Source organism: Sitophilus oryzae, unplaced genomic scaffold (assembly GCF_002938485.1).
Source record: "Sitophilus oryzae breed Bouriz unplaced genomic scaffold, Soryzae_2.0 scaffold_177_pilon_pilon, whole genome shotgun sequence".
Classification (NCBI taxonomy): Eukaryota; Metazoa; Arthropoda; class Insecta; order Coleoptera; family Curculionidae; genus Sitophilus; species Sitophilus oryzae.
This window is the reverse complement of record NW_022146479.1, coordinates 5553158-5580050: the sequence shown is the minus strand read 5'-3', so window position 1 is coordinate 5580050 and position 26893 is coordinate 5553158. Positions and strand designations below refer to the sequence as shown.

General features: G+C 29.8%; 2 protein-coding genes across 2 annotated transcripts in view; one reads left to right on the top strand and one right to left on the bottom strand.

Annotated features, from left to right (window-relative positions):
* LOC115882215 (ras-specific guanine nucleotide-releasing factor 2-like) overlaps positions 1-2884 on the bottom strand; it is a 54229-nt gene extending 51345 nt beyond the window's left edge. Inside the window, exons 1-2 of the mRNA XM_030900130.1 lie at positions 2804-2884; positions 2391-2472 (exon numbers count right to left, since the gene is read on the bottom strand). Coding sequence (XP_030755990.1) covers positions 2391-2430 — 40 coding nt within the window. The 5' untranslated portion in view covers positions 2431-2472; positions 2804-2884. The remainder of the gene's footprint in view (positions 1-2390; positions 2473-2803) is intronic.
* A 15444-nt stretch (positions 2885-18328) lies between these two features.
* The window catches only part of LOC115882214, a 101168-nt gene continuing 92603 nt past the window's right edge, over positions 18329-26893 (top strand). Inside the window, exons 1-2 of the mRNA XM_030900129.1 lie at positions 18329-18485; positions 21573-21620. Coding sequence (XP_030755989.1) covers positions 18419-18485; positions 21573-21620 — 115 coding nt within the window. The 5' untranslated portion in view covers positions 18329-18418. The remainder of the gene's footprint in view (positions 18486-21572; positions 21621-26893) is intronic.

The window sequence follows — 26893 nt, the reverse complement described above, 5'->3', positions numbered from 1 at the left end:
TTTTAAAATAAAACTTTCGTAATGATATAAATTGTAGAATAAAAAGTATGGAACTGATACGGAACGGAAGCTTACGTATAACGTCAATACAATAGAAAAATACGGAACGGATATGGAATGGAAACGGAAGGTGTAGTGAGAATCAACCTTTACGACGCTCCAAAGATCCATCTCAACTTCCTCATTGGCTTACCACTTTTTCGATCGTTACCACTTTTTGTGACGCTAGCTCGTATTTTACGACCTTGAATTTGTACCCAACCCAACCCAACCCAGCGCGCCTAAATAAGTTTCGCTTCAAAATATCGCAAAATTTTAATGCATTGCGGAATAAAAGTTATTGTAGTAATCGTTTACAGAGTTGTTAAGAATGAAGAAAACTGAGACAATATCAAAATAACTTTTTTCAATTTAATTTAAATTGCACATTTTCAAAGTTTTCTACGTAGCCAGCTGAAACGCTTCGTTTATTGAAACAATCAGAACTACGATATTTTTCTCGAAATCTAAATTTTCCTGTGGGATACCGCAGAGAGCTTTATTTATTGTCCATACATTTGAAAAAGGTCAATAGAATATTTCGACAATATCTGCAGAGTTTTTTCTTTGTGTCGCATTGAAGGCATTTTCTGCTGACCGATGTTACGTGAAAAGTTCACAAAAGGTATTCTATATAGAAATATATTTCTTATATAGGAATGATAGGGGGATTTTTTTACGCTGGCAATATAAAAGTTTTTCAACGCAACACAAGAAAAACGTATAGAAATCGATCAGGTATCGGTACTTACCTAAATCGGCATCGTTCCACCAGGCAAAGTTATCTTCGGACTTTTATATTCTTAAAGACGCCAAAAACATTTCATTAAATATTTACTTGATTTAATGACATCTAAATAAACGCTGTTTCCGCCTCTTCCTGTTGTTTTTTCACGAGGGAAGAAAAGTTCAAATGATGTTCACCCGATACCATTTTTTGCCAATTATTTTACGATTTGGGTCGAATATTTTGAATTAAATAATCCTCAAGTTTCCGACATTTTGTTCAAAACGATATTTAAGTTGAAAACAATTTTGATTTTATCTTTGTAAGAGAGAAAGTTCTTTTAAAATTCATATTTCTAGTCATTTTGTATTAAAAACAGTAAAACTTCGTGTTTCTATTTAAAATTGTTTTTTTTCTCACGCTTGTAAGGTTTTAATAATTTATTGATTACTTTGTGATTAAATAATGTATCCCAAACCATTTTTTACTTATAAAAGAAGAAAAGTTTCTTATATTTTACAAAAAATTAATAATAAAAATATAATGCAACAATGTCATTCCCCAAAAAATATAAATTTATTGAATTAATTTTTCAACTTTTTGAATATTTTCTCTGTACTTCTAATAAGAAGTAATAATTCAGTTAAGAGTACCTAATAGTTCAATAATAGTAAATTACTCAGTTTAATAATAGATGTCAAGCCCCAATTTATCAATCCCAAAATATTTGGCTAAGTATAACTGCAACTGCGTCATTACGTTACTTACTGTAACTATAAAAAATGCATTTTTTTACCAAAATAAAAAACACTAAAATATTCCATACTTAGTAGGCACATAAAATTCATCATCAAAGTTTCAGTAATTTATGAATAAAAATATTCTCTTCGTATAGTTCTTGACAATTATGATTTTAGGTTCATTTATCAAGAAGAGTTTTTATTCGTGCCGAAATATTACAGCATCGCAGAAGTACCTTATGATTACGAAAAAAACGGCGTCCAGTTGGCTCGGAAATGATCATCGATGACATTCCCCATATAATTTTACATATAAAATGACAGCGATCTTCACTTCATAGCCATAGCTGACGTCGTTTTTTTTTTTGATCCTATTGTATTTTTCAACCTTATCCAATTTCCCTATACATATACAGTTTATTATTTATTTAAAAGAAACTACGAAGTTTTGTACAAATATTTGAAGAAAGAACTACATTTATTTTCCGGTAAATCAAGTTTCAATAGTAAACGGTAAAATATATTTTTTAATGTAATTGATTATTTTATTTAAATAAAAATAAATAGGGAACTGTAACTATTTTATTTTTAAAAATAGATTTGCCTGTCTAGATTTAGATACACATTAGAGATCATGAATAATCTAACGTACTCTAAAGTCGGTGATAGCTGGGAAAATGAAGAATTCAAAGAGAGTATGGAGTTCATACAAATGTTTTCTGTACAACAAAGTTAATACGAATAGTTGAGTGTATTTTTAAATATCCAAATATTACTTAAAAATGTATTAAGAAAAATATATATCAAAAATATATATTAATTAAACAAAAGTTGATAAAACTATAAATAAATAAATGTTAATAATATATAAAAATGTTGTATACCTGACATACTGGTAGAAGGTACTGCCGCTGAAATATTCATTGTAGCTGCCAATGCAAAAGTATCTTCTGAAATAATTACTTTCTAAAAACAAAAATGCGTTTTAATTCTCGCCGCTAAAAGTTAAAGGAAACATTTTTTATGTGTAACAAAATATTTGGAAAATGCGAAAAAGTTTTAAATTAAAACTGGTCTAAGACAAGAATTTGCGCTAAAACTTTTCAAATTTGTCCGTTAAAACATAGTCGAATCTATCGCGAAAACATTTGAGCGCAAACCTTGAAAAAACAACTTGTTAATGCGAAACGGAAAAGTTCGACGAGCGAATTTAAAATTATGGCGCGAAATTTCAAAAACGATAAATTAAACTAAGTGTGAAATAAATTAAATATAACTTTTCCCGAAAAATACTCACATAATATATAGTTTTCAGTGATATTTCAGATGTTATATATCACAAAATACTGGAAAGCTCTCTGTAGGGCTTCTTTCATTGGGGAAGCATGCTGTAGACTAAAAAACAGCCTTACAAGAGAGAGTTCAACGATGAAGAGTTGTTTCAATGCGCAGCCGCACTTGTTGCTCCTCCGTTATATGTAAACGTGATCGATAAACATGATCCAATTAATAATCTTTTTGGATGCAACAAGTTATCCGAAAATTACGATACACATCCGTGGGGTATGGGAAAATAAAAAAGTATTGCCATACGAGCGCGAACAGCGGAACTATTGGCGTTTAAAAATCAATCAAACCGCCGGGGAGAGAGATTGTTATTCGTACCGTTCCTCTTTGATCCGCTAAAAGTTTTAAACTTTAGACAAAGCCAACTTTCGAAATATCCTCTCGTGATATTCTACCTATTAAAAAATCTATCTGGGCCTGTAAACTTTTGCAATGGAAATAATGAACTATTTTCATATTTCTATCTACTACCCATATTTAAATAATTTGAAAGCTGCATTAAACTTACGTTAAAAACATATTCTATTTTCATGCGCAGAAAATACACCACTTGAATTTGTTAGATCTATCTCCGTGAAAATCACTGTGAAGTAAACTGATTAAATAATTAAATTTCTTCTCTTGTACTGCTCTTTTAGTAATTTTGAACAAAGTTAACTTTGAGGTGTGCTCCCACGTTATTATCACTATCGGAACTTGTTGAACCTTTGTAATAATATCGAAATTTGTCTGACAAACTAAAATCGCAATTTTCTGAAATCAAAACTAAAATAAATATTTACTATTGTTGATCTGGACTTACTTTGCTATAAATATCGTAATTTTAACCCAAACAGGGTGTTTTAAATTCTATGCCAAACTTTCTAAAGTATAAAATCATTTTTCCTCGTTTTTTAAATAAACACCCTATATATTCTTCCTTTGTTAGATGGAGAATTAAAAAATTAACATTTAAAGTATTTCAAAATCTGTATCTTGTCCCAATAATATCAGTCTGCTATTTTATCGTTGAAGGAGCCATATATTATGTATGTAATAAAAATGCGAATATATTTGCAAAACCGCTAAAAATTTTGAAATTCTTTAATTCGAGTAATATTCCTTTTTCAATTCTCCATCTAACAAAAGAATAATATACAGGGTGTTCTATTAAAAAACGAAGAAAATTGATTTCATATTTTAGAAAGTTTGACATCGAATTTTGAACACCCTGTATGGTTTAAGATTACGATATTTATAATATTTATAAGAAAGTAAGTACAGACCAACAATAGTAAATATTTAGTATAGTTTAGATTTCAGAACATTTCTTTGAAACTATCGAAACATGTTTAATAATATCGGATTCAGTATGTAAAGTAATCAGAAAAGAAGCCAAAAATGCAGTGTTATACAGGGTGTTCCATTTAAAAAAATCATCTCGATCCACTCACACTTTTTTGAGCCACCCTTAAAATATTTTCCTAAAATACATGGTAACACATACTTTAGTTTTAGTTTGGCATTTACGCAAAATTCCTAATTTTTTTTTATTATAGGAGTTATTGATGCCCGACGCACTGTTGCCGGGCCCATATAAACTATTAGGAACGACTATGAACTGTGAACTCTGTTTTTGATGGGATATATTACATTATTACATAAAATAAATAATTTCATTGCGTTTAAGCGTAATCCTATTATTGAGTATAAAATTTAGATATTTAACGTACAAAAAGTAATATAACCTAAGTACTTTAAAATTCACTAAAGTAATGGTTAAAAATTATTAAATAATTAATTTTGTTTCATTTATACTACATTTTTCTACTTTATAATTAATTACTTGGAATAAAGCTAACTTTCGAAATATGCTCTCGTGTTGTGTTTTTGAAGCTACTAAATAATTTTGTATTTAGTTCAAAAACAAATTTACTGTGCAAACTTTCCTATTAAAAAATGTTTTTTGTATCGAAGTATGAATTTCACAATACCAATATTGTTTTTTAATAAAAAAATATATATCCTATCTATTTATAAATTTTTGTAATAACTATTTTATCTTAAAACCATATACAGATATAGTTGAAATGTCTTTTTCAAATCTGGAGTGAAAAAGGGTGTCAAGAAAATTGGTAAAATAATTATTTTGGTTTCTCTTGTACCTGAACTTAATATAGATTAATCCTTAAATAACTTTCAGAAATTGCTTTTAGCAAATCAAAAAATATTTACATCAAATATTTACTTTACGTTGTTTAGAATGCAAAAAATACTTTTATTAAATAAAATATAATAAATTCAGCAACAAAATAAAAGAAATACAGAAACAAAACTTTCAAATTAGATTAAAAATGCAGATAATACTAGAATATAGTTATTGTAATAGGATCATTAAAAAAGGGTATTTATAGTTATAGAAGGAAACCAAAGGACTACTATTTTTTATTTTAAAATCAGAAAAGTAAGGTAAAATCTGCAATAAAATTCCTTTTTTCAATTGACTGAAAGTTTTGTACTTTTGACATGGCAGCCCAATTGATTCTACCAATGAGATCAATACATGTGCGTTGTCGAGAGTCAGCTCGTAAGTTTAAAGATAAAGAGTCGCCATTATTGGAGCGCACATCTTCAAAAATGTGCATTCGATAAAAATATTAGGAACGTAACTATTTCGTTGGATTACTAAAATGATCGCATCCGGTAACTAATACAGGACCATGCCTATTTAAAACTAATAGAGCCTTAAACATATTTATTTGTTTAAGATCATTAAATTGAAATTTGTATTTATATCACGAACCATATTTCTAAATTATAAATGAATATGAAAAATTCTTTTTCTCGTAGCAAAATTCTGAATTTAATAATTGCTTTTAAATTTTAAATAATAAATTGTAGACCTTAATACGGTTGCTTTAAAAAGGTCAAATGTTATACTTTCATACTGAAATGTCATAAGGAAATAAATAATAAAGTTCATTATTCTACAAATGAAAACAATTAAATAACAATTTTAGTATATTTTTATACTGATTTTAATTTTATATCATACGAAGGCTTTATAAAAGCTTTACAAAATACAGTTGATATATAGTTGAACAATAAATATGAAACATAAAAGTGCCTTATTGAAAATCAAATTTAAGCAAAGCGTATAGTTCAGTCATTGGGGATTTTTACTTGGAAAAAAGTCCGGAAGTTTTGCAGCTTTGCAGATTTATAGGTTTTGGGGTCCCTAACTAAAATCCATAAAATGCACATTTCCAGACTTGCCGCCGGCGCCGCCATCTTGCCAAGATGGCGCCCAAAATCGGTATTTTATAAATATCTCGAAAACTATGCGTTTTTCGCAAAAATTTGAGGAGAGCAAAATTAAAGAGAATAAAATTTCCTATACAAAAGGTTCTATGAAAATTTTTGCTAAAGTCGACCGTTTAGGCACAAAATCCCTGAAAATTTTACAATTTTGCGTAAAATATGATATATTACGTATAGTCGATTTTCCGAAATCAAATGTCGATTAGGGTTCACTAAAACTAGTTTTAGTTTAGTTTCTTCAATTTTGTCATGAAACAGTGGCGTATCATTAACTCGCTCATTAATTTATGAATAATTAATTTTAATTCTTGAAAATGTGTACTTTTACTTACTCCACACCACCCAAGTAAAGTACATGGCGCGTTTATTTTAACGTGGTCTCCCCGGAGGCCTATTCCACTAGGTAAATTAAAAACTTTAACTTATCTGCACAAGCCCGACGGACCTGGCTCATTGATGTAAAGTCGATCGTGTCTGCTGTGCTGGGCTCATCAGGGTGGTCTCTCAATTCGTCCAACTCTTCATCTTCAGCCGCCAGAGGGATATCTACAGGCAAGTCCAACTTCTCTTCATCGGATTCGTCGAGTGACACTTCAGTGGACTTCACAGGATTTCCCATTGCAGTAGGCAGAAATCAGTGAACATTTTAATCCTGCTTTTCTGTATCCGCAGGCTTTACCACAGTTGTTGGGTTTGCATTTACAGGATAAAAATGCCAATAGGGATTTTGGAGCTGGATCTGTCAACGTTGTGACTGGAGTAATGCCTGTTTTTGTTTTCTTCCAACCCCATCCTTCGACATCTTTGGTACAACCAGACCAATGCTGAACCTGGTGGTAAGCTCGCAATGAATGCTGTCCAGTACGACAATAAATTATTCATAAATTAATTATTATTATATTAAACGAATTAATGATACGCCACTGTTTTATGACAAAATTGAAGAAACTAAACCAAAACTAGTTTTAGTGAACCCTAATCGACATTTGATTTCGGAAAATCGACTATACTACATATATCATACTTTACGCAAAATTATAGAATTTCCAGGGATTTTGTGCCTAAACGGTTGACTTTCGCGAAAAATTTCTATTTTTTTATTCTCTTTAATTTTTCTTACTACAAATTTTTACGAAAAAAGCATAGTTTTCGAGATATTTACAAAATACCGATTTTGGGCGCCATCTTGGCAAGATGGCGGCGCCGGCGGCAAGTCTGGAAATGTGCATTTTATGGATTTTAGTTAGGGACCCCAAAACCGAAAATAACCTGCAAAGTTTCAAAACTTCCGGACTTTTCTCCAAGAAGGCCCCTTTTTTGTTCCCCAATGACTGAACTATTAAAGAATGAAATTAAATAATTGAAACAATTTTCATGTGGGCTCTTTATGACAGGGTTTCCTTTTAAAAAATAATATGAAATATATTTTTTTTTAAATCACAACAGAAATAAAAATAGTGATTTAAAGGATTGAAAACAGAATATTTTTATTTAAAACCCGATAATATAAAGCAAATATAATTAGCAAAATGCAATAATTATAATATTGTTTTCTTCATTTATATTAGAATATTACTATAACCTATCTTGAGGAATAAATAATAAATAGTTCTGAAAGCCTATATGAATTTCACAGTCATGACTGAATTTCAAATTGTACTTTATGATCATTTATTCCACTACTCCAACTCCAACTCCAACGGAGTAATCCTCCAGATTATAGCCTGTTCTCTCATGTATTTGTTAAATAAAATATAAATGCATTTTGATACAAGATTTTTAATAATATAGTTCCGTTTTTTAAGTTAAATAAATATAAAAAAACAAGCCAGCGTAAAATAATAAATCAACGTACTTCAAATTTTTGTATTCGAAATAATGAGGGCAGCGAAAATTTGAAAATTGTTTTCCCCTGGTTAATTAGTATTAATAAAGCTGATTAAAATATTAACACATCTTCGTCAGTATTCCCGTTTCAATCATCATACATTTTAATGTTGTTCCTCTAAGTTTCATTTTATTTTTCTTAAAAATTAATTATAATTCTGAAAACGTACTCTGTTTTTAACAGAGTTATCTTTTATAAGAATTAGATAAGATTTAAGGAGTATTTAAAGATATAAAATTAATATAAAAGATAATGTAATGTAACATATTATACAAAGTACCTAATTGAATTAAAAATAAATCCAAAACACGGTCTTTAAAAGAAATGCGAAAACTTTTGACATTAAATATTAATGATTAACTAATTAACTATACCTTACATTAATTAAATAAAAAAAAATAAATTATGCAGAAAATAAATTTAAAGTAAATCATACAAAGATATTCAAAAATATAATGTCCAGAAAACAAACCTACAAAAATACTGCTATTTAAAAAAAAATATATAAATATGTATAACTAAAATGCTGAGTTAATAGGAGCAATATTAAAAAAAAATATTATATCTATAACTTTCAGAACAATATTATTATTTTTGAAAATTTTGGCATACAGAAATATACTAGCATATAGATTTTTTTTTGGAAAATGTCATTAGCATATCAAATTTTGTTTTTTTTATCTAAAAAATAAAAAAGTTATAGGGGTAGCCAATTTTTTTGAGAAACACCCGGTGTAGAAGTCAAAAACTGAGAGGTATTGTACTTGTACCTAATAAAGTAAAAAAAAATTATATTATATTTCATGTTTTAGAAAAAAGATAAAATTAATTTACTCAATTTTTTTAAAGAAGATAATTCCTTTAAAACGAACTCTCAGAAGTAGTAAATAACATGGTAAGATTTCAACGAAAATAATTAAAAAGCTTTTTAATATTGCACTAACTAAAGAGAGAAATAATTAAAATCGGATGCAGGTAGGAAGTTACTGCTGTCTATTATTTACTGCAGAAATGAATGGAAAGACGTTCAAGATATCTTCCCTAATATACAATATAATAAATTCTATTGATTTTACTGCAGCGCCATCCCTCTTGTTTTGATAAACCGTCTCTTTGAATTCGGGAATGCGGACAATGTCTACCAGATGACGCGACAGTGTGGAAATCAGATTATTTTGTACGGAAATATTAAAACTCTCTGTCTCTGTTTAATAATTATATTGCAGATTTCTAAGACACCAGTACAGTTGTATTGATTACCTCTTAATAAGTATTGTATATCAATTTCCAGTCATTAATTTGGATCCTCATTTTACAGAAAGCTGGGAATATAACGGTTTATTAGATTTTATTGATTTTCTAAACTACCGACCATTTCCTGGAAAAATAAAATAAATAAGCTGCATTATGCAGCCGGAATTTTACCCGATATTATATTTTAAACGGATGGTTCATGAAATACATAGAAAAATATGTTATGTGAATTAAAACAAATAATTTAAGAAAAATATGCGTGAGTTAAACGAATTACAAATTCAAGCCAGTTGTCAATGAAACAAAATTTTCGCAACTAAAATTAAAAATAATTTACATAAACAGGCCATACAGTATGTCCCCGTATGGTCTTTACAAAATGAAAAAAAAATATTACTGACATTTTGAGAAAAATGCATTCTTCATAAAAAAATTATTTTTTAAATGGTTAATCCTGTTTATACTTTTCCAAATTTCCATACCTTTTTAGAGAAAATGAATAAAAACATGAAAAAATGGTTGAATTTTACGTCCTAAAAATCAAAAGGCGTTTCTATGGTAATACAATTTCGATTTCATTCTTTGATACATGGTTATTAATAATTTTGAATTTTGATTAACGTCATAATTTTTGCTGTTGTTAAAGTACCACATTTTCCGATAACTATTATCACCTTTCCGTAGCATTGAAGTAAATAAATTTTGTGCTTCTATAACATTTTGAAATAGCAAAAAATATGACGTTAATTAAAATTCCCTTAATAACAATCTATCAAAGGATGAAAACGAAATAATAACTACATTCTCATGTATTTTTTTATTTTCTCAAAATCGGTACGGAAATTTGGAAAAGTATAACGGGATTAAGCATTTTAGAGCAAGCAAACATTTTTATAAAATAAAGAAATAAAATATGGCTTAATTTTTATTGGCTTCTTCTTCAAAAGCGAATATCTCCAACAAAAATAAAGCTATTGAGATGAATAAAAAAAACTATCCAAAAAGGATGTACCTAGATAACATTATTTTTAAATTTCTTGCTGTCTTAACAAACATATCTCACCGTGTGTTTCAAACTTTCACCAAAATATCAACATTTTGTTTTCCCTCGTATAATTGACAAATGCAAACTTTCGTTTTTAATATAGAAAGAGATACTAAGAAGTCAAATAATTTAGCTATACTATATATTGCTTACAAAATCATCAAAATCGACCTACTGGAATATAATATGGTGCGTCTCAAAAGTGGCTCACCCCTATAATTTTTTATTTTTTCTGTTAAAAAAACGAGATTTGATATGTTAGTATATGACATAAATTAGGATTGATTGACGTATTCAATTGTTCTCGGTCACTTTCTGTTTTACCGGAAATGACTACAACTTTTGATTTTTAAATGACACCCTCGGTATTTTATTACTTTATTCAATAGAAAACAACACTCTGAATAGAATGACATACCATATATCAACTTTTGACATTTCGCATATGGTTTATTTGAAATTATAACATGCGGTTCATGACGAAAATTTGACTCGAAATACCAAGTGTGTGGTACCAAATTATTCGTAAAAAAATGCTTTTTCGAAATACGGTAATGAGCCACCCTCGTTCCGTTTGAAAAAATTGGGATATGATTAACATAAATGATATTAAACATGATTACAATTTGTGCATTTTCTAACTGGTCAAGACAAGACACTAAAAACATTAGACGATCAAATCTATTTTTCCAAGGCTCCTTGGTTAAGAATTAGTGTTTTTAACATAGCCATGGCACTCTAGATTATATTTTAAAAAATTATTTTTTATTAAGCGATGATTAAGAATGTCAAAAGTTGACATACTCGTTGACATATGATATGTCATTCTATTCAGAAAGTCATTTTCTATCGAATAAAGTAAAAAAATACCGAGGGTGCCATTTAAAAGTCAGTCATTTTCGGCGAAACAGGAAACAGTCAAAAACAATTGAATACGTCAATCAATCCTAATTTATGTGATATACTAACATACCAAATCTCGTTTTTGTATCTGAAAAAAAAAAGTTATAGGGGTGAGCCACTTTTAAGACGCACCCGGTATATTAAACTTTATAATACATCGAAATTTTAAGGTTTTTCGGGCCGGTAAATGTATTATGGAATAGTTACAGAATTACCGAAATGGTATAGCATTTAATATTGATTTTTGTACTTATACAACAAAAAAGTTAAAAAATAGAATAACTCATAATTCCTTCCATTAATGGTATTTTTTACTTTTAAAATTTTTAACAATTTGAACAAAAAACACCTGTAGTGTGCAGTCCTTTCCGTAAAGCGATCATCAATTTCCATTCAGAAATTTTGGCGTAATTTAATAACGAGTAATTTGTAATTAAGCGTGGTTTTTGACGAAAATCAGCTGCACGTAACAAGCCGTTTAAGGCAATTTTCCAATCGAGTCATCCTATAGAATCCTCCAAGGTAATAAATTCTGATAGGTCAGAGGCAATGTAATTTGACGAGTGAATATTTCGGCAGAATTCGCGCTAGAATTGGATGCCCGGTTTACATATACCTTACCTCGCATTCCCAGAGGGCATTGTTTTACAAAGTAATTTGAATATGTTTGAATCCATCGACCTGTGAACGTTTATTGCATTTCTCTGTTACACAAACTTTTTCCCAAAGAAAATGTGTTACTTTGTTAGAGTCTGGTTTTAGTCGAGGATACGCTCTAATATTCTTATATCAACAAATTTATTGAACCATATCGAATTTTGCTGGAATTGTAATTCTCGCTGATTGCAAATATTCACACGAACAGCAGTATCGCTCTTTATTTTTTTTATCAACTCAATTATTCTAATCTTCTGGGAATATTGCTATTGGAACAAAACACTTTATATCTTTTCTATTAAGGAGCTAGTGGATTCAAACTACACAAGAAAAAATTTCAAGCGATTATTTACTCCTGCTCAAATTTACTTAACAGTCAACTCGTCAAATACATATAAGATTACAGTTTGGGGTTGGAACCTTTGATGTTACACAGCAAAATAAAACACTAAATCACCACAATACACCAAAACACTTTTACTATTACACTGGCCGCGCGTTTCGCTAACCATGGTAGCAGATGATTAAAAACTAAAAATTGATGATACTACCATGGTTAGCGAAACGCGCGTCCAGTGTAATAGTAAAAGTGTTTTGGTGTATTGTGGTGATTTATGAAATATAAAAAACAAAAAAATTACAATTGGAATTATCCAAAGGTATAGCTTACAAAAAGCAAATTAAAAAAATCTCTGAAAAAATATTAAATATGTCTTAACTGTATATCATCATCATCATAAACATTCTCAGCTTATTCAACCATTTCCAATTATGGGTGTAGTCTCCCTTACATATTTAGGTACTCTCTTTGTAGTTCGAAACATTATTGACTATTATTATTGGCTATGCGGACCAAAGTTGCCCCTGCTAATTACCTAATATCATGGTCCCATCTCAGGTTTGGTCTTCCTCTAGGTCTCTTAATTCCTCGTGGGTACCATGCTGTCATTTTTTGGTCCATCTGTTGTACGTCCTTCTTGCGAGGTGTCCTGCCCATTGCCACTTGAAAGATTTGGTTTTGTGGATGACATTACCTGGTTTTTATTTGTCCTATCCACTCTATTCTTTTACGGTCTTTCTTAGTTATTCCCAGCATATTTGGTTCCATTTTGCGACCTGTAGTTTCCTTATAATGTCCATTTTAAGTGTCCAGGTTTCACATGCATATGTCATGATTGGTTTCAGTTTGCTAAATTCATTTTGAGATCTACTTTACTGCTGGCTGTATTTAGTTCGGCAATTTGTGTTTGTAGTTCTTCAGGACTATTGGCTATTTGAACTATATCATCAGCGAATCTTAGATGGTAAAGATATTTTTCATCTATCTTTAATCCTTTATTGCTCCAGTCTAGTTGACGGAAGATTTCTTCTAATGTTGCTGTATATACCTATCGATATAATTATTGCATAATAAATAATTATTATTGCTGCACACTCTACGTTTAAATAGTAAATAAAGTAATATAAAAATTTAAATGATTCTGATAATTAGTGGTTAATTCGTAGTTAATAACGTCATTGTTAATTGTCTATGATAATAAACAAGTAATTCACTGAAAATATAGCCTGTGATATAGCCCTGAAATTTAGCATAAAATTCTATCTGGCCATTTTAAATATTCATAATATTTATTACAAATTCGCATGGTTCAGTTAAACTTCTGTTTGATCCAAACGTTGAGTATGATTGAAAAAATTACTTGTACCCTCAATAAAACCGCATTTTTCGGTGGATATTGTTCGATTCAATATATATTTATTTTTATATAAAATCATAGCGAAATATTTCAATAACAAAGCAAAACAATATCAAAAATATGAATTCAGAAAAATATATAATCGCTTAGACAATAGATGCGGTTGTGTCACTATAAAGAGTGATGAAGTTCATAAGCGTTAGATTATGACTTATGATTTTCAAGAGACAGATTAAAATTTTAATCAACATTTAAAGAAAATAATATAATCTAAAAAATAATTTATATGACGGCAAAACCGCCTTGTTACCTACGTATTAAAGTATATTTTCAGGAATGAAACTTTTAACCACAATCAGAGCCTGACATTTGGTCTTCCTAAAGTCCATAATTCCCCAGGGATAGTTAGAGAATATCAAAATGGCAAACTAGAACGGATGAACACTGCACGGTCTTGAAATATTCATTTTAAAACTGGGAGCGAAATTATATATCAATTTTTAAAAAGACGATGCACTAGCTGTACGATTGCTGCGGTCGAAATCTATTAAATTAACAGCCTAATAACATTAAAAATGTGTTACAATTGCTACAATTCTACGCTCTTTTGCATATAACTACAAAAAAGCAACATTTAAAAAAAAATCAATCAGAGAATATATCTCTTCCAGTCGTCAGGGGAAAAAACAAAATTAACGTTTTTGCTTTGAAAGAAGACCTTTTGGCTCTTTTAATCACAATCCCTAATATAAGAATGTTCAATCAAATTATTTAAACAAGTAAAAGAGCAAATATCACTGGAGCAGAAACATCTACACTAAAAATAGATATGCCCAACAGCAGAAAGAATTAAATTATATTCAAAATCAGTCAAAATATCTATGAATTTTATAAAAAAATATTATATTTCATACACCTTACTACCAAACGAAAATAGACTACTTTGAAGAACTCACAAAACTCGAAAGAACTATTCAAGTGTTAGTAACAAAAGTCAAATTAGTTCTAGTAAGTCTTTTCAACTACACTCAAGTTCTCTTTAGTTTATTCCTTTGTCGTTCGTTCTGTGTGTCAAAAGAATTAAATTTCATCAAAGTTTCCCAATTCCCAATAAAAGAAAACTTTTACTAATATCGATATTGACCATCCAAAGGCTCATTGAAATCGAGATAAAAATATCTTTAGGTTTTTTTTTTCTTCCAAAAGAGAGTCCTATGCCATATAAAGCCACAAATTTCTTACAAAAATATTAGTTTAGTAACTGATTTGTTTGTTTTGCTTAAAAAAATTCTATTTCGTTTCTTCATTTCATGAATGGCAAAATAATAAGAAGAATTAAAATGGCAAACTATAAATATATATTTTTATAAATAAAAAACGAACTAAAACAATAATTTAGAAAATATATATACAGGGTATTTCTTTATGACATGCTAATATGTAAGGGGGTGATTCTTGGCCCTATTTTAAGAAAAAAATTTCATATGAATGTATGTCCTAAACATATTAACTTTTGAGATATAGGGTGGTAAAATTTAAAAAAAAAACATTTTTTCATAATAAATCTGAGGTTATTATAATTATCATTATGGAATTTCAGACACGTCTTCTATGCATAAGCCTGTATTTTTTTGGCCAGAATTTTAGCGATTTGACCCTGAAGTAAAATGACTTATTTTTTTAAGCAAAAACTATGTGTCCGACAAAAAAAATCGGGAGATGAAAATTGTTTAGAAATGAATGAAGATTTGGAAAATAATTTTTATTCTAAAAGAAGTCAGTGTCGAACCATTTTTTCCTTCAAAATATTCAATTGAAAATCCGTATGGACGCCACTGGTTGAAATAAATAAAATTATTTGTACATCAAAATAAGCATTTTGATGCATAGAAAACGTGTACTAAGTTTCATGAAGATGTCTATAATAACATCGGAGTTATTATGAAAAAAAGTTTTTTTTGGAAAAATTTACCACCCTGTATCTCAAAAGTTAAGGTGTTTTTTTCTTAGTCGAGAAATCGCCCCCTTATATTAGCATGTCATTAAGGAACACCCTGTATATTAGATGTAAAAAATATGTACATCTTTTAAATACGACCCTCTTCTTCGCTAGACTTTTTATAACCAATTTGTATTTTCAAAAATAAATATGAAGAGAAATTTAATGAACGCCACTGGGTTTGCATATTTACAGAAAAATACCAACCGTTAAATAAAAGAACCATGAATAGAAATTAAATTATAATATATGAAAAAGAGAAGAAAAGAAAAATTTAAAAACCCAAAGTAAGCTTAACAAAACTAATAAAAAATAAATGGTAATAGGTCGGGCTGAACCATGTCCGCATTCAGGCATGTGCCTCTGTGGACCACTGTGGTTTAGTCGAATTTCAAATTAGGTGGCTTTTCAACATATCTATTTTATATACTTCTGCATTCTAACTACACCGAATTGTTACTTTTAGTAAATAACTTAAACCTACTTCACAATTTATGCTATACATGTATTCGCTGTTTTGTTATTTTTTACACTTATAAAATAAAATAAAAGTCCATTAAATTAGCTCTACTGATAATTAGTGTACTGATATAAGTCAACAAATTCTTATCGAACATCAAGAATTGTGTATTAGTAATATAAATATAAAAAAATAAATAGTACAGGATCCGGTTGCAGGTTCCAAATACACTTTTAACAGGGTGCCAATGAAAAAGTTGGTTTCAATGTCGTTCCTACTATTTTATACGGGTCCGGCAACAGTGCGTCGGGTATCTGTAGCTCCGATAATAAAAAACGTAAAAATTTTGTGAAGTGAAATGAAAGTGAATTTGGAAATGAAACCTAAAGTATGCATTAGGATGTATTTCAGGAAAATACGTTAACTTCTACAGGGTGGCAAAAAAAAGTCAGATCGGGATTATTTTTTTTAATGCCATGTATATTATTGCATTGTTGACTTCCTTTCTGATTACTTTACATAAACTAAAATATTTTCAAATTTGTTTTGACAGTTTCAGAAATATTAATAAATAAATAAAAAAAGAAAAAAATCAGCCTTTTTAAAAAAAAATAAAAATAGAAGAAATCATGTCCTGAAATCAAAACTATACTGGGCATTTACTATAGTTGATCTATACAGAGCGTAATATAAATGTTTGTCTTTATAGTTTATCAGTATTATTATTTATTTTGTATCCGTATTTTTATTATCATTATTTATTTTTATTAAATCGATAAATATACAGGATGAGTCTCAATAAGAGCATTTATTTTCAGGGCGGATCGCCCTTGATAAAAGAAACCTATTTTCTCTTTACGGTTTTTCAAAAAAGTCAAATTTTCAAAAAGTAAGTAATAGGAGAGTTATCTTACTTTGAAAATTAAGATTTTTTTTTTCAAAACTACATTTTCGAAGAATACAAATTTCAAAAAAAACTCATAGACATGTTTCTGTGCGCTTATTTAAGACTCACCCTTTATAATAGATAGATAAGCGGTTTTAAATTATTCCTACAATAGCCCCATAATGGTCCTCTATCAAAACCAGTTGAATTAGTAAATTATTTTTATCTTCACTAAGTTATTTATATGGTCAACATGTAATTTAACCCAAAGAAAAAATAAATACTAGAAGCAATTATGTGATAAGGCGTATTGATTTGAACGGTCTTCCAAAGAACGCAAACCAAGTCAAAATTTGAAGATAAATTTATTTACAGAGAAGGAATTAATATATTTTTGAAAAAAAATCATCGCGGACCAATTTTATTAATGCGTCTTTTACATACAAATTTGACTAATATAAATTGGTGATAAAATGCCTTTAAATTTGTTGTCGAAAATTTTATTGTGCGAATAAAGTAAAAATTTCGATCTATTAGTTACAATAATATTGAATATTTGTTGTTTTAATATAAACAAATTATAATTTTTAGATATAAAATAGGAACTCATTTGGTTTTCTCGACAAGCAAGTGTGGGAAATATATTCTTCAAAAAAATACTAGTTTTTCCAAAAATATTATATGGCCTTAGTAAGGATGATAACAATAACATATCGTTTTAAGGTTGATTCTCACTATACCTTCCGTTTCCATTCCATATCCATTCCATATCCGTTCCGTATTTTTTATTGTATTTACGCTGTACGGAAGCTTCCGTTCCGTATCAGTTCCATACTTTTTATTGTACAATTTATATCATTATGAAAGTTTAATTTTAAAAATTTGTATCTTTTGAAAGAGGTAATATATTTAATTAAGAGGCGAAGGAATAAATGTGTTTTACCAGAGCTGGTACAAATGTGAGAACTTGACAACGCTGTTTCTGATACGCTTCAATCCGTCCGCCAAAAAAATGTATGGAAGGAAAGAATATGGAACGGAAAGGAAACGGTACGGATAGTGTGCATTGTCGTATTCATTTACATGATATAATATTTTATGTAACCGGAAGGGAAACGGAAGGGAGCTGATATGGAAGGTATAGTGAGAATCAACCAAAGAATCAACCTTTACTGGGAATTAAAATTATATGCGATCATTATTAGTTTTTTGATTGATTAAAAATATAGTATAACATATCTTTCATATTATATTTTATAAAATTGTATTATAAGGCGGGCTAAGTACGGTTCTGGAGCTTTGCTCAATAACAGCGTGTAACCTATTGAACTGTTGATAAGAACATGTCATTTTAAAGTTTTGAAATGATCCCAAACGTTACTGGTTTATTAGGTTCTAGGTGTCTGGTTCCTTCTGATGGCTAGTTCTTAGTTATTCAAAAATTATTTGTTGTTTCATAAATGTGCCCTAAATAAAATGAAATTTTTGTTGGTTTGTGTGTTGTTAATACAGACGTTTAGTTCCGTTAAGTTGCAGTATAGCAGTAAGTGTAGCTTTATTTTTATTTTCATCCTCAACGATTTAGAAAATGTATTATTCACATTGAAACGTATTTTGTAAATTAAATATTAATTGCCGTATGTTTGCAGTGAAATGGGCAATGCCAGTTTAAGTCATGCGAACATTTTGCGCGATCAAAGCTTGGCCCGTATTTATATTTATCCCGAAATTTGGCTAGTTGGCTTAATTTAAAAGTCAATAATAACGCTTATCGGCATACTTTTATGAAAGCGCACGGTTTTTGCAAATAATATTCCTTTCCAAATTTTACGAATAATGAACAGCCCATTGTTGCCGATACGAAATCGCACAAAAAGCAGTTAGTGAAAACGACCAGTTAGAAACTAATATATGACACAACGTTTTGGCTTATACGGTGTTTAATTAAAAAATGAAGGGAAACACTATTTTCCAAAGTGAATATTTGGCACAATAAATCATACATCCCCTAATAACAAGTTCAAAAGGAAATAATTTTGAAAATGCATTAAAAACTCTATCTCTCTCGATAAAATAAATTAGTTAGTTACGCGACAAATTTCAGTCCGGCTCTGGTTACTCTAAATGGGTAGACAGCTCAATTATATTTCCCCTCTTATAATAGAGCATTGAGCTTGGGAATCGGCTCTTTTAATTATCGGAGTAGTTGGGTAAATTTGTACTTAGACATGTTACTAAATCGGTTATGTAACCGAAATTAAATTATAAAATCAGTACGCCATTGAATTTTCGAGTGGACCAAATTGTTTCTGGTTAAAGGAACCGTAGCCGAAACGGACTAATTTTATTAAGAAATTCAAACAGACTCCCTTTTAATATTAGTAATAGTAATAATATTGTTATTTATTTGAGCGTCGATACGCTGTGTATTTTAATATACGGTATGGTGCATCCGAATATGGCACAGAAAATCCCAGGTAAATTGTAAAAAGATCAAATATTATCTCCCCAGATAAGTTTGTCCAAAAGTTAGTATTAGACTTTTTTGAAGAGGCGTTAAAGTTGTACTTTTGTCTAGAATTTCGTTTTATTACATATTAGATTTATAGGCCTATAAATTATATCTCCTAAACAACAATAATTATATCGAAAGTATTTGTTGCGTATTAAAACAAAAATATATTGTCAACTCAAAATTATAATAATATTAAAATAAAATAAAAGATTTGGTTAGTTCACAGAATGTTAATATGAAGCTTATTAAAATAAATGATTTCTTTACAGCCAATTATAGTACTACTATGAATCTTATCTCTTAAAAAAAATATTTCTGGAAAAAGATCCTTTTCTTGTATGACGTTTGATTGGATTAGCCATATGAATACTCAAATTGGCAAAGAATATTTCATAATAAGAAAAAACTCCGTGCTTCGTTGGGTCTCGTTCGAAGAAAAAAAAACAGAAAGTTTTCATACAACTTTTCAAAAAGAAAATAATGATTCTCATACTGAATAAAACTTGTATTTTTTGATTTTTTTCTCCAGAAATAACAGATTTGATATAGAGTTCTCATATATGTGACCGAGAGTCATTAAATTTCATCCAAAGGTCTGTAAGTATTGACTACTATGAGCGGTTAATTCTTGTTTTGTTCTTTCTATATAAGTATATTTAACGGGTATTTGTAGGTACCTACGATTACTAATGACTGACTCAAAATAAAAATGATTATGACGAAAAAAAATATACACATGCACAATATTATGCAATATACATTTATTATAAGAACTAGTAGGATTGTACTAGTATTAGAGGCCCTGTAGAAAATTCTGCATCTATTATCTTATAGTCGAAGGCTCCATTAACATTTGAATGATTTAACCTCAGTCGGCAAATACGAAAAATATTAATTATTCAACAAGAAACCGGTGTTCAGAGATCAGTTAATTGCTATAAAATACTTATTTTCCTCTACAAACAACATTGTCCAAAATTTCGGCAATGAGTAGAACACAGGTTTTTGAATCAAGTAGGTTGTGAATGAAATTAGCGTTAAAAATAAATATAGATTTTTAAAACCAAAAGTTCTCCTTTGAGATAAGAATTTTCTGTAGAATTAAATTGACCTTATTGACATAAATAAAAAATAAAGCTTAAAATTTATAAATATGAGATTGGTATTAAGGATGTAACTATTCTGTGATTAAAAATGTTATTTAAATAGATTGTTATTACCGAAGTATTCAATAACAGTAACAATACTAAGTAATATTATATTTGTTTGCTATTAAAATCTTACAGCACCTTAATAAAAGCACTAAAGTTGAGGGAAATAAATCTTTTGGTTTTACATTTTTAAGTACACAAAAGGGGCTCATAAAACAGTGGCCTTCTCCGACTATCGGGTCTAAAAATAATGTCTGGAAAGTAAATAGCAAAATGCTCGTCGCTACATAGTAATAAATACTTCTTTACATATTTTCAGCAAAAACAGATTATCTTAATGTCCGAAGAATAACTCTTTTAATGAAACTTTATTATGGATTTTGGTAATTGATAAAGCAAATATTGGATAGAATATTACAGTTTCAAATATTAGGAAAAAATTATCTATTAATTATTTTTCTACACAGTAGAATACTATTTTTTAAACTTCGTCTCTAGTCTTGAAATCTCTCGATTATCATATATGGCGTGCAAGAAAATTCATTAACGAATGATGATTTAAGTTATAGAAGTTTCCTAAAGCAAGATCTTGATAGTAATTCAATTCCGATGTCTCCCAAAGTAAAACGAACACATAATATAAGGTAATTTACCTGATAATCGAGCTATTGCTTATCCAGTCGGAGAAAATCGGACTAAATTGGTTTAAATTATCTCCCTTTATGGGGTTTTGATATACCGTTATTTCTCATCCCGAAGATATACACTAGATACGGCTAAAATAATTCCAAGCATGGGATAAAGATTGTTATTCTACCCCGAAACTACGCGTTCGCTTTGAAATAAAGCAGGCCCTAATTCTGATACATAAGCTGTTTGATAAACTAGGCCATCCTAGGGTTGTTTACAGTATCATAAAAAGATGGCAGGCCGGTAAACATTTCTAATTTAGTTTTATTTGCAGATCCCCTCAAAGATCCTTTTACCTGTGGGCTGCCATCATGTGACACAAGTAAGTAAAAAATATAAATACCAAAACTGCCAGTTGTTAATTATTCACGAGCGGCATATAAACTAATTTAATATTAATTGAAATTATTAGGTTTCAAACTAAATAACCTTCTCATTTTGTTTCAAGCGACTTAAAAATTGTGACAATAACAACAATCCAATTTCGTTTATATTAATAACTGATTGGAATGGTATTACACAATCCATGCACATAATTTTGTTGACATATTTTGTGTATGTAATATCTGCATTTGAAATAATACTTCAAAAGTTCTCTTTTATTAAAAAAATATAAAAGTATAATTAAATGGAAATTTCTTTGAATGTGGTAGACAATGATTCAGTATTGAACCTAAAAGAGTTTCGGACTTCCATCGTCTTTGTTTACTTTGATTTTGGTTTCGGTCAGAAGAATCACTGGTCGCTGAGGTGAAAGTTAAAGATAAAATATATACTCAAAATGATGGTTTACCGATGGGTTCATCGCTCTCTCCAATGATAACTAATATAATATACGAAATATACGGTCAAACTTAAAATCTGGCTTCGATATGTTGATGATACCTTCATAATATGGAACGAAACCGAGAGACAGTTGGATTCCTTTCTCAATCATCTCAGTTCACAAAATGGTTCCATTAAATTTACGATTGAGAAAGATAAAAACCTCTGTCTGTCGTTTCTAGATGTCCTTATTAGTAGAAAGGATATATCCCCCCTTTCTACTTGAGACTTCTGTATACAGAAAGCCCACAACCACGGGACATTATTTAAGTTTTCAGTCAAACCATTCTGAAGCAACTAAGAAAAGAATAGTTAAAAGTTTATGTCATCGAGCAAACACCATATGCAGTGACCAAGCATCACTTAGTGTTCAACTAAATAATACTAGCTTTTTTCGTTTTCCTGTTATTACCGATTCTGAACCGTCCTAGAATTGTGATGCGTATGCGCAGAAGGAAATATGAAGACATTATTTCATTTGCGCATGCGCTGGAAAGTTCTAGGACGATTCCGAATCGATAATAACAGGAAAACGAACAGACGGATTTGTTTCAGAATGGTTACCCTGAGAAGTCCCTAGACAAAATTATACAGGGTGGTCCATCGAAAACGTTCCGCAAGGCATACGGGCCAGGGTAATTTTTTTTTCAGAAAATCCAAAAACACGTCAATTTTGTTTGTGAGGGGGACAACTTTTGCCCCAAAAATAATTGCAAAATCTTCAACCCTCTAAGCGGGGCTGTCATCTCCCAACTTTTTTCAAATGGGAAGGGGGGTCAAGTGGCGCCGCAATGAAAAGAGCTTTCTATTCTCTATATTTCCCCGCCTCGTTTTTGAAAATCGGTCGAGTCATTGAGAAAATATGAAGGATTGAAATTTGAAAAGTTTATTTAAACATTTATCAGAGTAAATGATAAGGATAAATTCCTTCGACCAATTTGCTGTTTTTTTCTTATTATTTCTAGATGTTTACGCATGTTTTCACTTGCCACAAGGTTGAACGATCAGGTGCGGTAGTTGCTAGATAGCTGTTCTGTGACTTGTGCGTTGAAGTTCTTCTCAATATCGTTATTTAACAATTATGATGTACTCACTTGCAGAAAAAGTGGAAATAATCGAACTTTATTTTAAAAATAATGAATGTGGCAATCGGGTTGCCCAGATATTTAATGAACGCCATCTTGACAAACACCTTTATGGCAAAATTGTTCGCGAGTTAGTAGCAAAATTTCGTGAAACTGGTTCCGTTATGAATAAAAAGAGGCAGAGGGAAAATCCTGTAGAAAATGAAGCTATGGAGGTATTCGTATTGGGCCAAGTTGCCATGGATAGTACGCTGAGTACAAGAAAATTAGCCAATGAGACTGGCGTGAATCGTCCACACACAAAGGATATTAAAAAAAATCACACAAGTTCCACCCGTACAAAATTCAGTTGGTACAAGAACTCAACGAAGACGATTATGATCGTCGCGGGCTGGTATTTTTGGAAATTTTATTGTGGGTCAGTTTAACGATATTGAGACCGTACCTGATCGTTCAACCTTATGGCAAGTGAAAAAATGCGTAAACATCTAGAAATAATAAGAAAACACAGCAAATTGGTCGAAAGAATTTATCCTTATCATTTATTCTGATAAATGTTTAAATAAACTTTTCAAATTTCAATCCTTCATATTTTCTCAATGACTCGACCGATTTTCAAAAACGAGCCGGGGAAATATAGAGAATAGAAAGCTCTTTTCATTGCGGCGCCACTTGACCCCCCTTCCCATTTGAAAAAAGTTGGGGGATGACACCCCCGCTCAGAGGGTTGAAGATTTTGTAATCATTTTTGGGGCAAAAGTTGTCCCCCTCACAAACAAAATTGACGTGTTTTGGGATTTTTTGAAAAAAGAAATACCCTGGCCGTTATGCCTTGCGGAACGTTTTCGATGGGCCACCCTGTATACTATCAACCTGTAAAACTGACTTATTGGTTCTTCAAGAAAAATAAAGCTAATTTACTTATCAACGAAGTTTATAAGATCTAAAGTTAAATGTCATTTTTCATTACAACCCAAGGCAATACCTCAACAAACTAATACCTCAATCAAATTTCACCAAAAATCAATTAAAAAGAATATATATAATATTAATATTTTAATTAGTATCTACTTAGATACCTTTAAATTTCCAACCACTACTCGGTGATTGTGACTAAATTACCAGGGAACTCAAAATATATTTTTTAAAAAACGGAATTCATAAAATTCGAATCTTAAACCGTCTCAGATAAGTTTTATTTATCGACTATATGTTGTGCGTATCTCCAGTGATAAGTTTTTTCGTATTTTTTTCCATATTTTTTATTCTCGGTGGGGTACAGGTATTGTAGGTTTTCCCAAATTCCTTTCTTTTTATTATAGGTTTCAGATTTATATTATTGTGTTGTTGAAATGGAAAATGGATTCTTACGTTAAATCATAGCAGCGGCAAAGCGTGTCCTCAAATATACGTAAAACCTTCTAAAATAACTAAAGCTTCAAAAAAAAATGTTAAACACTAAAGAAGTCTAAATGATTTTCTTGTTTTAATATAACGGTATAGCCTATAATCATTAATATCAAATAGGTACTCTTCTTTATTTTTTTATGGCTCTTACTGATGCCAGTTGGATTTCAGAAGGTTGTAATTTACTTTTATATCGAGTAAAATGATTTTTAAATATTGTCCAGAAAAAATAGTTTTTGAAAATAGATTTGTGTGTCTGGAAACGTTCTATCTTTGTTTAATCTCTCTATAATTAATGTTAATTTTGACAAGCTTTATGTCAGTTTTTAGTAAATGGCGTCAAGAGATTGACTTCGCCAAAATTATCTTCGAGTGCCATTCCCAGCCGTTTTTTCAATCACATATTGTATAAGTATACTTTTTCGATATTTCAATTAAAAAAAATAATTACATCAGTATCACCACCCTTTAATATATAAAGAATTATTTGGCCAAAAATTGGTTCTGCGGACATTTCATCAACAGATTCAATGATTAAAAAAACCGAATTTGCTTTGAAAAATAATTTGTTGACATTTAGGACGTTCGTATTGAATCGTTTGTACCTTCTATCGAAGGGCAGGCAAACGAAAAATACATTTTGGTAAATAAATTTATTTTAGCAATGTTTATGCATTGATTATTAATTTTAATTGGTATAAATTATTATTCCATGTTTTTCAAAGCGACCTAATTATTTTTAATCCTGTATAATTAAAAATGACAGTTTTTTTTGGGATAAAAGATAATTTCTTGATATATATTGACGTCGCGGTAGGGTTTGATGTTAATCGAAGCTTGAGGCACCAGGAAGGTCCTATTAGTTTTATGGATAATAAATAACGAAATATAGGTCAGGTCATATATCATGTCCAGCATATTCACCCTACTACTCTAGGAAAAGTTCTTTAAAATTTGATTAAATTCTGCACTCGTTATAAAAAAACATTATCTGGTTAAAGTTATTTTTAGTTAAATATAAATACATTTGTTTTATTTTATTTCATTTGTTATAAAAATATAATTTTAAAAACAAGACTTCTACATCATAATTTACAATTTTACCTTTTCCCTTTCTTCGACATTCTATGTTTTCTTTAAAACTGATTTTTCTCCATACCTGGATATTTTTATTTTCGGTGAACTGAATTGGAAATATGAAATTTATGCACAAAATAAATATTATCAACTACTTCCCCTATTGGTACAGTACGTTACCAGTGTTTTTATAAATACCTAATATTACTAATATAGTAATTAGTTAGGTTATTAGTAGGGTTCGCCGACATAGCCATCAAACTAAGTAATCCATGGTTTAGAAATGAAGCCATAAAAAAAGCAAAAAAGATACTTTATTAGAATTACCCAATTAAAATAATCAATTAAATTAATTACTACGGGCTTTGTCATAATATTTAAGTATTTTAGTTTTTTGCTAGTGCAGTTATTGAGACTATAAAACACTCAGGTACGAAGTTTGTGTGATGTAACGCATCGTGTTGTGTTGTGACAATTTCAAATGTTAATAAAATTGCCAAAGAAATGTTAACGTGTAAATGAGAGCGTAATTAGGGCGTTGTTGGGTGCAATAACTTTCAATAACGCAACTTTCCCGCATATTCAACTCTCCCGAAACAACATTTTATAGCTTCATAGTTTCTCACACCGATTTGATCAGAAACAAAAATGGATTCAAGCAGTTTGACGAAACAAGTGAGTAACAAAGTGCTCGTTATTTAATCAAAAAATTAAATAAACATATACTAGAGAGGATAAAATATAATTTACAATATTAATGGTATACTTTTTTAATAGAGTGATTAAATGTTTTATGAACATCTTCTAAAATTATAATTACGCATCATTAAAATTTTTCGTTATAGCCGAAATAGCACCAATTATGACCCCACTAGCAAAACCGGTGATTAAAAACTATGCTCCTTACAGTAGTTGAACTCATCTAAAAAGTTTTTTTAACTGGAATAATAAATTATAATACAAGTTAGACATACTTTTATATTTTTATTTTTAGAATTTTCACAAATTATACTTTCTAACACTTTTAGAATAATTATATCATAAATTTTTCGTATAATCGCTATTTAAACCCGTGTAGATGTATATACTAGTTGTTTCGATATTCTCCGATGGTGGCAGCACCGGCGGAGAATGCACCGAGCCTATAGTCTCAATAACTCCACTAGCAAAAAACTGAAATACTTAAATATTATGACAAAAT